Source organism: Lentinula edodes, assembly GCF_021015755.1.
Source record: "Lentinula edodes strain Le(Bin) 0899 ss11 chromosome Unknown C8R40scaffold_38, whole genome shotgun sequence".
NCBI lineage: Eukaryota > Fungi > Basidiomycota > Agaricomycetes > Agaricales > Omphalotaceae > Lentinula > Lentinula edodes.
This window is the reverse complement of record NW_025764344.1, coordinates 24,915-38,772: the sequence shown is the minus strand read 5'-3', so window position 1 is coordinate 38,772 and position 13,858 is coordinate 24,915. Positions and strand designations below refer to the sequence as shown.

Here is a 13,858-nt window from a genome sequence, read left to right as displayed (position 1 = left end):
ATGTCTCTGGCTGGTTTACCCAAGGTTCGCCTACTGGCTTCAGCCGTTCTATCTGTATCTCTGATGATCACGCTTCTTCTGAACTGGCCGAATACATTTTACTCTTACCTCGCGCGCCACTGTACATCGATATCATCTGCTTACGACCACTCCTTTGTACACCTCATAAACAGCGTATCATCAAGGCTCGTCCATATTTTGCGTTCTCTTCAGATCTATCTCTAGACATAAGCAATCTCACCAGGAAACCGAACGTCTGGTCGCAGATCCTGCACCAGGAATCACTGCATCTCCTCATGACGACAATCTGAGGTACTTCGATGTGACGATTCAAGGGCCGGAAGGAAGCCCTTTCCAGAGTGTGTCAAACTGGCTACTATATCTGTTGTCCTCACCGTTATCCCTTGTCTTCAGGTGGGGTTTTCAAGCTCGAGCTGTTTCTCCCAGAAGAGTACCCCATGGCACCACCTAAAGTCCGTTTCTTGACCAAAATCTACCATCCAAATATTGGTGAGTAATTGATGCCTCCCCCCGATGCCTTTGACAGACCTATGTTTTCCAGACAAACTTGGTCGGATCTGTTTGGATATATTGAAAGGTATATTCCTCATTCTGATCAAAGTTCTGCCTGCTCAATGAGATTACTTGCCCTTTGGCTAGATAAATGGTCACCAGCGCTGCAGATTCGGACCGTTCTTCTTTCTGTGCAAGCCTTACTCAGTGCTCCCAATCCCGATGACCCCCTTGCCACAGATGTGGCAAAGCATTACAAAGAAAACGAGCAGGATGCGCAACGCGTCAGTCAAGAATGGACAGAGAAGTATGCTAGTGGTTGAGGAAACCGGCCCTTCAGAAGAGGGAAGGTATAGAATCGGGTGTATGCTAGCTATGCGGTCACCTTGTTGGCGTTTGTTGTAACTCCAGTGTATTTTTGTCGAATTTTTTGTCCATCGAACAGTCACGTGTACGGTGCGCGCGTTTCGGATTGGCAATCTCAACTATAGTACTCCTGTACTCAAGCCTCAGCTACTGAATTAACTTATCGGTGTGTTCCCCATACTTTGTAAAGTAGGAGTATCCATGATCCACAGTATCATATTTAGGATTCATTCTCCCGGAATTTTTCAGAATCTTGGCCGTTGGCCGTTCACCTCGCATTATCAGAGCGGTCTCTTTGTCAATCTTTGGGAAATAGTCAACGTCTGGATGTCACGGTAAAATAACCTGAAGCTTTGAATATGAGAACCTTGGTGCAGGAATTTTTCCAGACTCGGCATTGTCGACTCGTGTGTTTCAGTTCAAACTTGAACTCCTCAACAGCTGTTCAAATAAAATTAACTGATCCTCGCTGACTCGACCTCGGCCAAACTTTCTGCCTGTCATTGCAATTATCCGCCTGCCCGATGGTGCTTGTACTGAATGTGAACGGACTCGAGTTAATGCAGGCTCTCATGAACTGTAAGCGTAGTCTGGTAATAACTATCACTTTCTCTTGACTTGGGCCGTGAGTGTGTTCCATGTCGCACTTCTCTCGCTTCCATCTTACCAATCGAACACATTCAGACGACTTCGTACGAAGGAGCACCATAGTATATAAGGTATCAGTTTCTTGCAGATACCTACATCATCAACCAGTTCTCAGCAACTCTCATCACCAAATGTCTTCCTCTAGCACCAGCCCTATCGTACCTCCCTACTTGGAGAGGTTCATTACTGTACCCGAACTCCTGAAGTTCCATCTCGAAAACAACCCTAGCCAGCCTGCATATGTTTTTTCCCCCGAGGGACAGCATCAGGAATGTACCGACATCACTTACTCGGAATTTGTACGCGCCAGCCATCGTGGTGCTCATATCATCCGTGGTGGTCGTGCTGGCACTGACGGAGCGGTCGTCGGGGTGATTGCGTTGGTCGATACCCTTGTCTATCAGACAATGGTCGCTGCCATTATGCAAGCCGGTTGCGTTGTAAGTTCATCCCTCGTTTTGGTCTCTCTTGAGCTCAACTTAACCCTTTCATAACATCCCTAGCCCCTCTTGATCTCTCCTCGTGTTACCCCGGCAGCAGTGATCAATCTTTTACAAACATCGGGCTGCCACCGGATCCTTAGCACTCAGAATACCCTCAAGGAGCTGCTTCAAGGAGTTGAAAATGAACTGACCACCACCGCATCGCCTGACGGAGCGTACCCCGTCAATATTGAGGAAATTCCCAGCCTGCAGGAGCTTTACCCAAAGCTTGGAAGGGAACAACAACAGGACCCATTTGAGCCATATCCCGCACCGTTGTCATATCCGAAGGAGGAGGACATCGCAATATACCTGCACTCCTCCGGGAGTACAGGGCTCCCCAAAGTAATTGCGCTCTCTCATTCGACGTTGATCAATGGCTGGGCTGGGATGCGTAAGTTTTTCTTGTATTGCCTTTTCTTGTCCGCTTCTGCTAATTGCTCTTTCAATTCTAGCCATCGCGGGGCATTTACGCTCACACAACATCCGCAGGTTAGGAGTCATGCCGCTCCCACCGTTTCATGCTTTTGCATTCTTGACTCAATTCATCTATCCAATTTTTGCTTCGATTTCGGCTGCTCTTTATCCGCCAGTCGTGACCAAGCCTGACGCTTTACCCATTACACCTACACCTAACAATATTCTCCCGCAAGTTCAAGCCACTAAGTCTAATTGTATCATGGTCGTCCCAGCCATGCTACAGATTTGGGCTCAAGACGAAGAAGATGTCAAGGTTTTACAAGGGTTGAAGGCTGTGGTGAGTTTTTACCTACTCTTGGCACTGACAAGGTCGTTGTTCAACGATACCTGTCCCCCAGATTTTCGCCGGGGGACCTCTATCTCCCTCGACTGGCGACTTTCTCGTTTCACAAGGGGTGCATTTGCGTTCGTTGTACGGTGGAACGGAATTTGGTATCGTATCTGACATTGACATCGACGAAAAAGAAGACGAGAATTGGCGTTGGCACCGATTTGCGAAGGAAAGCGACGCGCGATGGGTTCCCCAGGGAGATGGGACGAGTGAACTTCAGCTGCTTGTGAGCACATCCCTCGTGTTACAAAAATTAATCTCATTTTGCCACTTGTGTAGAATACGAAGAAACATGTCTTATCGCTCATCAACATCACGGTGGACGGTGTTCCTGGGTATGCGACCTCTGATGTTTTTGCCCCGCATCCAACAAAAGCCGATCTATGGAAGATGTAAAGTCTTGAATCTGTGGTCCTTTAGGTCTCAGACTAATCATTTTCACAGTGTCGGTCGTGCAGACGATGTAATCATTCATTCCTCTGGAGAAAAAACAGTTCCACATCCCTTTGAATTTGCGGTAATGCGGAGTCCATTGTAAGTCGGAATAATGCAAAAAAATTACTTATAACATTCATATTCGGGCTTTGTCAGTGTACGTGAAGCTGTGATGTTCGGCCGTCAACGAGACCAAGCTGGAATCTTGATCGAGCCTTCACTTGGAAATGAAATTGATGTAGATGACGAGGTTGCTGTGTCACAGTTTCGAAACAAGATATGGTGCGTAATATCAACTAGGCATCCATGTATTTTCAAGCTATAGTCTAATTGTATCACCCTTGCTCATAGGCCGTTTGTAGAAGAAGCTAACCGAGCTGCTCCTGCGTATAGTAGAATTTTCAAAGAGATGATCCTGATTTCATCCCACAAGAAACCACTTCCGCGGGCAGCTAAATCGACTGTCTTGCGAAAAGCAGTGTATAAGATTTATGAGAAGGAGATCGACCAAATGTACGTCCCCCCGAAACTTTCGATTGGACATCGACCTGGATTTTTTTCAGTTACGATGCCGTCAATACTCATGCAGGTAGTGGGTCCATAGTGCCCCCTACCAGTTGGGACACCGCGGGCGTCCAGCAGTGGCTTATGGTCCAGATTAAAGATCTATGTGGAAAGTCGTTGACACCACTCGACGATGTGTTCGAACACGGTTTCGATAGGTAAGAGGAGGTATTTTTTTTTGGAAATCAAGCAACTCACACTGGGTCATCACGTAGCTTATGCGCAACCATCCTTCGTTTGCGATTATCCAGCGTACTGGCTTCAAATTCGTCAACACAAAACATTGTTCCATTCATTACCCAAAATATAGTATATTCGCATCCTTCGATTGGATCTTTATCCGATTTTATTGTAGGACTCGTACGCGATCCCTCTCAGAACAGCAAAGACACGAGTCATGAGGAAGCTATGGAGGAAATGATCATGCGTTACTCCAAAGGGCTGGACGAGCCGTTAAATGGTGTCAAACCTGCAGCTCGCGAGCCCTTTGGGCATGTTGTACTGTTGACTGGGTCAACTGGAAACCTTGGTGCTCTGATCCTCGCGATGCTGCTCTCCAATAAAGCCGTCGCGCGTGTATATGCGTTGAACCGACCATCTTCTCAAGCTTCCACGTTGGAAAGGCACATAAAGCGGTTCGAGGACAAGGCGCTAGACACCTCGGTACTTTCATCGGACAAGCTGGTGTTCCTTGAAGGCGAAACCTCGAACCCCCATCTAGCACTGACGGACCATGTTTATAATGAAGTATGTTGACAAAATCAAATTACTGTCTTCCGGTTGCTGACCGAATTATAGCTTCAAGAAAACCTCACGCATGTCATTCATAATGCGTGGAAGTTGGACTTCAATCTTTCCTTACCTTCATTCGAATCGCATATTCGTGGAATTCGCAATTTGATAGATTTGTCTCGTTCGTGCCGATATGTTTCCTCACTGCGATTTTTGTTCACCTCGTCGATCGCATCGACGCTATCGTGGGATGCGAGTAAAGGACTTTATCCAGAGGAAGTCGTCATGGATCCAAAGTATGCTGTTGGAGCAGGATACGGCGAGAGCAAGTATGTATCTGAGAGGGTGAGCTTCATTTACTGTGGCTGATATCCACGAATTCATACCAGTAATGTGTAGATATTGCGGGAAAGTGGACTTCATGCTTCCTCCTTCCGAATAGGTCAGATCGCCGGGGGTAAACCTAATGGAGCTTGGGCGACAAGCGACTGGCTGCCCATGATTGTAAAGTCTAGTCTGACTATGGGTATGCTTCCAGAAGCTATGGGGGTACGTCTTCTTTCCTGGTTAGAAACGATGCTTGGACACTGATTGATTTAATTGTCATTAAGGTTATATCTTGGGTGCCAATGGATGCAGTTGCAGAAGCTATTTTGGATGTAGCTTTTGCTAAGGAACATGCACCTCTGACCATAAATCTCGTTCACCCTCATCCAGTTACGTGGAATTCAATGATGGAAGCGATTCGAGTGTCTTTAATATCAGCTAAAGGGTTGAGCTCGAAAGCCCTGCGACTAGTACCATTTAATGAATGGTACACTATGCTCAAAGAAGCGGATACGCGTGGACCTGCCGAGAAGACATCAATTCAAATTGTAAGTCGATAGATAGCCTTGATCATTCTTCAATGACTGATTGCAAAACAAAAGCCTGCTACCAAAATACCGGACTTCATTGGAGCTTTGGTCCAAGCCAATGACCGAGCTAGAAAGACAGGCGACAATGACACTGAGGCTGTCGGATTAACCGCAATGGACACAAGTAACATCCAACGTATTAGTGCACGGATGAGAGATCTAGAACCAATTGGTATACAAGACGCCGAGTCGTGGGTGAAGTATTGGGTTCAGTGTGGCATGTAACGAACACATATTCCATAGTACAATTTGTACATTTGTATTTGGGCTTGCAATTATAGACGTGGTTCATGCAAATTGAAGACCCTCCCTGACTGTCAAGATTCGAGTGACTGAGAGTCACTGTTGCCTCATGAATCGAGTCATGTTCTCTGAACGAGTCATAGAGCCATACTTATCTAAATTTAAAGAGAGACGCTCCGAGCAGCTCTTGAAAGTCCAAGATGACAAAAAACCCCGCTTTCTGGCTGCGATGCGAATCGAAAGATTTTGAGCGACGGGCAGCTTTGACTCCCAGCACAGCCAAAAACCTCATCGACTTGGGCTTTGATATCTTTGTAGAAAGAGACGAGCAAAGGATTTTCAAGGACTCTGAATATGAAGCGTGCGTTTACTACATCTATCTCGGTGATTATCCACTGATATGCCGGGCTGATAGCCAGGGTTGCATTCTTGTACCGCACGGCTCTTGGGCATCCGCCCCTCTCAGTATACCCATCATTGGCCTCAAAGACCTCCCGGTCTCGTCGGAGCCCCTACAGCATACACACATCTACTTCGGACATTGTTACAAAAACCAAACTGGTTGGGATTCCCTTCTTCGACGGTTCTATAGCGGAGGAGGCACGTTATATGACTTGGAATTCCTTGAAGATGCTCAGACTAGACGACGTGTCGCGGCATTTGGATTTCACGCTGGGTTTGCTGGAGCAGCAATAGGAGCCCTTGCATATGCATCACAACAAAAGGATGAAGTGTTGGGGAAGCTCAAGCCATACGACAACGAAGGGGAAATGATTGATGCTGTAAAAAGCGCCCTTCTAGGTGGTAATGGTCAGAGTATGAAGGTCCTAGTGATTGGAGCGCTGGGTCGATGTGGGAGCGGAGCAATATCTTTATTCAAAAAGATTGGGGTCGACGAGTACGTCGCGGGAGTTACCATTATTATGTGGACATGCTGATGCTCATTTTAGAGCCAATATCATCGAATGGGACATGGCTGAAACGGCAAAAGGAGGACCGTTCCAGGAAATTCTTGACGTCGACATCTTCGTCAACTGCATTTACCTTCGGGAGAAAATTCCACCGTTTCTAACCAAAAGCTTTATCGAGACGGCCGGAGAGGGAAGAAGACTTAAGGTAGTAGTGGATGTCAGCTGTGATACAACGAATCCGTTCAATCCACTTCCAATATACTCGGTCAATACAACGTTCACGAAGCCTACTGCCCCTGTTGACATCAGGTGAATATGAGTTCTGTTCTTCGAGCATCAACTAAGCCGACTCTTACCTTGTAGTTCTGCCCTCTCGCCTCTCCATGTCGTTTCCATTGATCATACACCATCATTTCTTCCGAGGGAGGCTTCGGAGCAGTTCAGCCAGAGTTTATTGCCTGCGCTGAAGCAATTCTCGGAACGAGGCTATGTAAACACATGGGTAGAAGCAGAGAGACTTTTCAAGGAGAAGGTCGTGAAGGCTTTGGCGATATCGTAGTTGGATAGGTTGAAAAATCCGATATATCATAGAGAGATAGGACCTGATAGGCAACCAGTTTAGACTTGTAGAAGCTTGCAGAATCTTGCAGACAAGCTGGTACTTCCTTGGTCACAGCGATGGCGAAACTCGAATTCTAGTGCGTCGAATGGATGGGACGAAACATTGCTATTCAACGTTCAACGTTCGAAGAGGCCCCCGGAAGCTCTACCAGAACCCTGTCCGGGCAAACGCTGTAAACTACGCAATGTTTTCGGCCTAAAATACGCTATAACGGACAAGGTAAATCACGTGAAATCCAAAAAAATTCCCTGAAACTTCCAAAAATGGCGGTGTAAAGTACTCAAAATATATAATTTTCAATTTTTCTTTTGGTTCTTCTAAACTACGCTATACCGGACAAGGACTGCCCCATTGACCTTCAATCTACGCTATATTTGGACAAGGAAATGGCTGATTTTGGCCTCTAAAATACGCAATTCCGGACAGGGTTCTGGGGGAGCTTCCGGGGTCCTGTTCGAAGCCATGGCCATGGCTGAGAGAGTTCTAGCAAGGCTGTATGCTTGCTAGTCATGCATTCAAGCTTGACGAAGTAGAATCCCTCGGATCGGATATGTATATGAACATTCACCTGTCTCAAAATCATGATACGGACCACATAGCTACTACATACATGGGACAGGAGCCTCTTCGCGGCTTCTCTCGCCTTGGTACTCGCCTTAAATTTAATTTAAGAGAGAAGGCCCGGGTATCGGTCCGGCATGAACTTTCTCTTGTACCACCGACGCTCATGAACGTTGCCCTGATCTCTGGATTGGACTCTAATTTCCACTATGTATTCCGCCTTTTTGACCATAAGCAACGCTCCAGACTAGGGAAAAGCACCACATCGTGTCAAAGAATCGGCAAAAAGTTCTAGCGTACCTCTTCTTAAGGCTGAATATTCGCAGTCACCCACCAATCAACAACTTATGGTACGTAGTATAAATTTTTACCACTTCACGGCTGCCACTGATACACCCCAAAAGATACTTCTCAGTTTGGCAAACGACAATGTTATAAATAACGTGGCATTAGGCATTGGCTGAAGTAGACCCATCATGGCGTTTACCCAAACACCTTCTCTTGACAGCCCTATCACTGTACCGGAGCTATTAGATTTTCACTATGAGCACAACCCAACACGTCCCATCTACGTCTTCGCCCAGGACGAGCAAAAGATAACTGAGATTTCGTATCTCGAGTTTGTGCGCGCATGCCACCGTCTTGCTCATATCATTCGTCCACGTCGTACCGGCCCTGAACGCGCTGTGGTAGCCGTTGTCGCCTTAGTGGACACCCTTGTCTATGAAACCATTATAGCAGGAGTCATCAGAGCTGGTCTCGTAGTAAGTTGCTTTTTTGTTCTCATGGCCTGGGGAAAACGTATTTCAGTGCATTCTCACAGCCTATACTCATTTCACCGCGCAACACCCCAGCTGCTGTATTGAATCTGTTAGTGAAATCGGGAGCGCACCGACTACTTACAACGTATTCTACACTGAAAGATCTTATCGACGGTATCAGATTGGAACTTCAATCAAATAGCTCCACTTTTGGATTTAGTTTAGAAGAAGTTCCCAGTCTTGACAAGCTCTATCCTAATCTTGGGGCTGAAACTGCCGCAGACCCATTTCAACCTTATCCGACATGTCCTATTCCTCTTAGACCACAGGAAACCGTCATGTATTTACACTCGTCTGGCAGTACTGGTTTTCCAAAAATCATCCCTCTTAGCCATGCCGCCATGCAAGTTTGGGGCGCTTTTCGTGCGTATTCTAATATAACCCAACGCAGCATCGAGGCTAACCGTATAAGTGTATAGCTTCTGCGACGGACCTTCGTGGTTACAAAGTGCCAGTCCGCATAGGAGCAATGGCTCTCCCTCCATTCCACGCCTTCGCATTCTACGCACAATTTGCTTGTCCTCTATACAGCGCAATAACAGTGGCACTATATCCGCCCATTATCACTGAGGCCAACATGCTCCCCATCATGCCAACCTCGGATAATATCCTTTTGCACCTTCAACGGACAAAGTCGAATTGTACAACTGTGGTCCCAGCGATGTTGCAGATTTGGTCTCGTTCAGACTCTGATATAGACTTTCTACGATCTTTGGAAATAGTGGTCAGTTCATGTTATATATATTGCGAGGTCTTCTAGTAATATAAACTTGTCTTCACGCAGATCTTTGCGGGAGGTCCATTGCCTCCTGCGATCGGCGATTATCTAGTCTCAAAAGAGGTACACATCTGCTCAGTATACGGAGGCACTGAGTTTGGTTGCGTCACCACTCTCAAGCTCACCGAGGACAGAAACGAATGGCAATGGCATAGATTTTCGGAAGATATAGAGATTAGCTGGCTTCCGCAAGGGGATGGAACATTCGAGTGTCGATTCTTAGTAAATCTTGCTTTGGATACTCCAGAGACGAAATCGACTAAGGCTTGATTCTCCTTACCTAGGCCGTAGACTCTCACGCACTGGCGGTCGAGAATATGTCAAATCCGCGAGGATACGCGACTTCTGACCTTTTCGTGCCTCACCCCACGAAGCAGGGATTATGGAAAATGTAAGCTACGACAAAGTGAATCTCACATGAAATGCTGAAAATAGTTGTAGTGTGGGGCGGGTGGATGATGTCGTGGTCCTCAGTACAGGGGAGAAGTGTGTTCCGGCACCCATGGAGAATACAATGTTGATGAGTCCACTGTTCGTCTTCTTTTTTCCCATCTTCTTGTCGGAATCTTGATTTTTAAATCAGGATACAAGGAGTGGTCATGTTCGGCCGTCAACGCGACCAGCCTGGCGTATTGATCGAGCCTTCCCCTGGTAATGAAATTGAAGTTGATGATCCAGAGCAAGTATCTAACTACCGTAACAAAATCTGGCAAGTATGGTCTATCGCCAGCCAATCTCCACGGCGTTGCATCTGACTAACTCGATCTACAGGTCAGTAATTGAAGAGGGTAATAGGCTAGTACCAGCGTATAGCCGAATTTACAAGGAGACAATTCTTATATCCGCCCCTGAGAAGCCACTTCCTCGAGCAGCAAAGGGCACGATCTTACGGAAGGCGGCATATCAACTATACGAGAAGGCAATCAACCGAATGTTCGTTCGTGTTAAACAGTGCAGTATATAGACTGATCATGATTGCGTCGCGGTTTAGTTATGAAATCATCGATACAAACGCAAACAGTAGTCCAGTCGACCCTCCGACCAGTTGGGAGTCTCCTCAAGTACAGCAATGGCTTACACATCAGCTGCAAGGCCTGTGTGGTGTTGTGCTCTCTCCTACCATTGATTTTTTTGAGCACGGGATAGATAGGTATCAGTTTTTCCCCTTATATCGTATATGACTAAGAAGCTGTTTTTCTCCATAACAGCCTGAGTGCTACAATCCTTCGATTGCGGATTGTTACTATTTTACGGACCTCCACAAAGTCATCAGGATCACGAAGCATCGCTGACATCTTTGCTCCAAATAGCGTTTACAACCATCCATCTATCCAGAGTCTCGCTGATTATATTGCTGATCTCGTCCACTCCGAAGATTCTGCTGCTACACCAATTGTTGCAAATGATAATCATGCGCACATTCGTCTGATTGATGCTATGATTGAGAGATACTCGAAAGGGCTAGAGTTGGGTATCTCTCTCAACTCCGAATTTACCACCGTCAACAACAACTTCAATGGTGTCTCTTCCCCTTCGAGAGTGGTCGTGCTGTTGACCGGATCTACGGGGAATCTGGGTGCCCAAATCCTTTCACGGCTGTTGAAAGAGAGTTCCGTACATCTCGTGTATGCCTTGAACAGACGCTCCACCCGCGGGTCGGTTATGGAACGCCAGAAGAAGCGTTTTCTGGACAAGGGATTGGACAGCTCAATGTTACATGCAGATAAGATGGTGTTCCTGGAGGGAGAGAATACACTTCCGAAATTAGGTTTATCAGATGAAGTCTACGACGAGGTGCGAACACCATGCAGTTGCCTCTGAATCAAAGTTCACGATCTTGTTCTCACAGGTGAAAAATAATGTGACGCTCGTTATACACAATGCATGGAGATTGGACTTCAACCTTTCCCTTTCGTCGTTTGAAACGAATATACATGGAATGCGTAATCTCATAGACTTGGCCCGGTCTAGTAGACACGCGGCGTCGTTGCGGTTCTTGTTCACATCTACTATAGCCACAGCACAATCTTGGGACGCAGTGGAGAAAGGGCCCTATCCCGAAGAGGTTATAACGGACACGAAGTACGCCGTAGGTATGGGCTATGGAGAGGCCAAGTACGTTTCGGAACGGGTAAACAAGCTTTCCATTATCTCCCCACTATCTTAATTTGACTCGAAACAACTTCCTTTTTCAGATCCTCGCAAAGAGTGGTCTCAATGCGACTTCGTTCCGAATTGGCCAAATCAGTGGAAGTTCACCGAACGGTGCATGGGCGATGAGCGACTGGTTTCCCATGGTCGTGGAATCCAGTTTGAAATTGAATATGTTCCCTAATGCGAACGGAGTGAGCTTTCTTTCTCTGAAACCCCCCCCAACTCTAATCTTTTCGGAAGGTCATATCCTGGATCCCAATGGACGCAGTGGCAGATGCGATCGTTGATGTGGGTCTATCGAGTCCCGGTTCTCTCCCTTTTGCTGTGAATCTCGTACATCCAAATCCCGTCCCGTGGTCTCAAATGATACTCAACGTCCAAATGGCTGTCATCAAATCCAAACAGCTCAAGGCCGACGCGCTTCCCGTTGTACCCTTTCATACGTGGTTCGAAGCTTTACAGGCAGTTGTTGATACACCTGGGATAGAGACTGAAGCCGTGAGTCTTTTTATCTACTCGTAATCAGCCTGACTTGATCTTATGTGCTCTCGGTCCTATTAGCCAGCTGTAAAAATAATCGATTTTCTCCGGGATATGGCGCGCGCGGACGAACGTATAGGCTTACACCAGTCCGAGCATATGGAAGCCGTTGGATTGGCCCCTTTAGTGACAACCAATATTCAACGCATTAGCCCAAAAATTGCTACCTTGTCTCCTCTTGGTAAGTATGACGCTGAGCTCTGGGTTCGTTATTGGGTAATATCAGGGCTGTGACTATTTCAGCAGTGGCGTATCATCGCCGCGAACGATTTTCATTGCAATGTTTCCGCAGAAAGTCATACAAGTTGCATATAAGTACATCCAGAAGCCAATAACACAAAGAGTCTGTCCATTGTCCAATCAGTTCCGTTTTATAATAGCAAGCGAGCAAAAAAAAACATCGTATCCAACGATGTTTTGTATCATGGTACATACAACTCTTTCCGCATCAACCACCCTTCGTCACCAGTCCACTGCAAATACAAATGGTTTGAGAATGCATGATACTCCAGAGTGTCTGTGTCGAGCTCCAGGTCCGTATCGATTATCGTATCATACTGGGGTGAATCGACGTGTCTTCTGTACCATGTATGCGTTGATGCGAAAAGTGGACATTCAGATGGACATTCAGACTCCATAGGTTCAGCCTCTGTAGGAGGAAGGTGAGGAAGATAATCCGAACCGGACCATTCAGAAAGAAGAGGAAATTCGTAGGGTTGCGTGGTCGTCTTGATAATGTGAATATTAGGATCTTCCGAATCAGCCGCCTGTGTTGAGTAGGATCCATTTGGTGTGAAGGTTTTTCCGTCCAAAGAGAGAAAGGAGCAGCACGAAAGAAATACAGATTCAGAATGTTGACGTTGAGGGATGGAAGTTGATGTGGACCAAAGCTTGCGCTGCCAAGATCGTATGGGACGTAGAACTATCAAGATCTTATCAGCCTCAAATGAAAAGCAAAGGCAGGAGCGCACTCGAAGATTCGTCCACTAAAATCACTTCGTCATCTTCACTAGTGTCCTCCGTAAAGCTCGCAGCGGGTGGCTGGTGAATTTGAAAGAGTTCTGGTGGGAGATGCAGACCGCAAGAGGGAAGAGCTTCAGTAACTAGAACTAGGTCTTCATTGCGGGTGTGAGCGCATATATCCATGTTCTTTGAATCATTTTGGTCCGATGATGGCGCGAGAGATGTTTGAGGGGATCCAGGCTCGGACTTTTCGGAAAAAAGCAGTTGAGACGATAGATCGCAGTCTTCAGAAGATGGATCATGCGATACAGACAACGTATCGTTACTCGGAGAAGAACATCGAGATGCATCCGGAGAAATTGGCAAATCTTCATCGACAGGTTCGATTTTGATTAATACAGTGTCTGGAGGATTACTGACAGATAGGTGGTAGTTTTCGCAAGACAAACCGACTCCCAGATCCCGTGCTTGCCTCCGTCTAGCCCACCACCACTCATTGACGGCAGTAGGTTGTAGGTTCCTTGCGATAGACCATTCGCGGCGTGATGATAGCGTTGGAAGGCGTTCATCGGCTTCCCAGAGTTCGTTGAGCTCGTCGATATTGGCGAGTGGTATCGAGGGAATAAAAGAAGGCATGGCCAGATCAACACTGATAACGATCTGATAAGGGATAAATATTAATCAGCGCTCAGCGTTCTTTTTCCCACTTCGGTACAACCAGAACTCATGGATTGGTAAGTCGTTTATCAGTCAGCGAGGAGCCTCGAAGCCTTATAAATGCTTGTCTTCCTCAATAC

General features: G+C 46.6%; 5 protein-coding genes across 5 annotated transcripts; 4 read left to right on the top strand and 1 right to left on the bottom strand.

The window, feature by feature from the left end:
* On the top strand, window positions 1-836 carry C8R40DRAFT_1072568 (ubiquitin-conjugating enzyme/RWD-like protein; the record flags this gene model as incomplete). The annotated part of the gene is made up of 5 exons (XM_046226475.1): window positions 1-121; window positions 174-359; window positions 415-510; window positions 563-598; window positions 661-836. 5 exons carry the CDS (start codon window positions 1-3, stop codon window positions 834-836), a joined length of 615 nt encoding a protein of 204 aa, XP_046082353.1.
* Window positions 837-1,658: 822 nt separating this feature from the next.
* Window positions 1,659-5,693, top strand: C8R40DRAFT_1174673 (uncharacterized protein; the record flags this gene model as incomplete). Its single annotated transcript, XM_046232209.1, has 14 exons — window positions 1,659-1,967; window positions 2,031-2,403; window positions 2,465-2,766; window positions 2,828-3,046; window positions 3,100-3,212; window positions 3,265-3,354; window positions 3,412-3,537; window positions 3,607-3,768; window positions 3,819-3,977; window positions 4,035-4,566; window positions 4,618-4,896; window positions 4,951-5,100; window positions 5,163-5,426; window positions 5,481-5,693. 14 exons carry the CDS (start codon window positions 1,659-1,661, stop codon window positions 5,691-5,693), a joined length of 3,291 nt encoding a protein of 1,096 aa, XP_046082352.1.
* A 218-nt stretch (window positions 5,694-5,911) lies between these two features.
* On the top strand, window positions 5,912-7,181 carry C8R40DRAFT_1054848 (saccharopine dehydrogenase; the record flags this gene model as incomplete). The annotated part of the gene is made up of 4 exons (XM_046224956.1): window positions 5,912-6,076; window positions 6,131-6,609; window positions 6,662-6,931; window positions 6,986-7,181. The coding sequence occupies 4 exons, from the start codon at window positions 5,912-5,914 to the stop codon at window positions 7,179-7,181; spliced, it is 1,110 nt and encodes a 369-aa protein (XP_046082351.1).
* Window positions 7,182-8,281: 1,100 nt separating this feature from the next.
* Window positions 8,282-12,332, top strand: C8R40DRAFT_1174671 (acetyl-CoA synthetase-like protein; the record flags this gene model as incomplete). Its single annotated transcript, XM_046232208.1, has 14 exons — window positions 8,282-8,569; window positions 8,629-8,989; window positions 9,046-9,350; window positions 9,411-9,626; window positions 9,689-9,795; window positions 9,846-9,935; window positions 9,988-10,122; window positions 10,176-10,337; window positions 10,396-10,554; window positions 10,613-11,198; window positions 11,254-11,535; window positions 11,600-11,749; window positions 11,799-12,056; window positions 12,120-12,332. 14 exons carry the CDS (start codon window positions 8,282-8,284, stop codon window positions 12,330-12,332), a joined length of 3,312 nt encoding a protein of 1,103 aa, XP_046082350.1.
* A 1,131-nt stretch (window positions 12,333-13,463) lies between these two features.
* C8R40DRAFT_1021879 (uncharacterized protein) lies at window positions 13,464-13,682 on the bottom strand (the record flags this gene model as incomplete). Its single annotated transcript, XM_046223020.1, has 1 exon — window positions 13,464-13,682. A coding segment is annotated over one exon (219 nt), but the record flags the coding sequence as incomplete, so codon positions are not given.
* Between the last annotated feature and the right edge of the window lie 176 nt (window positions 13,683-13,858).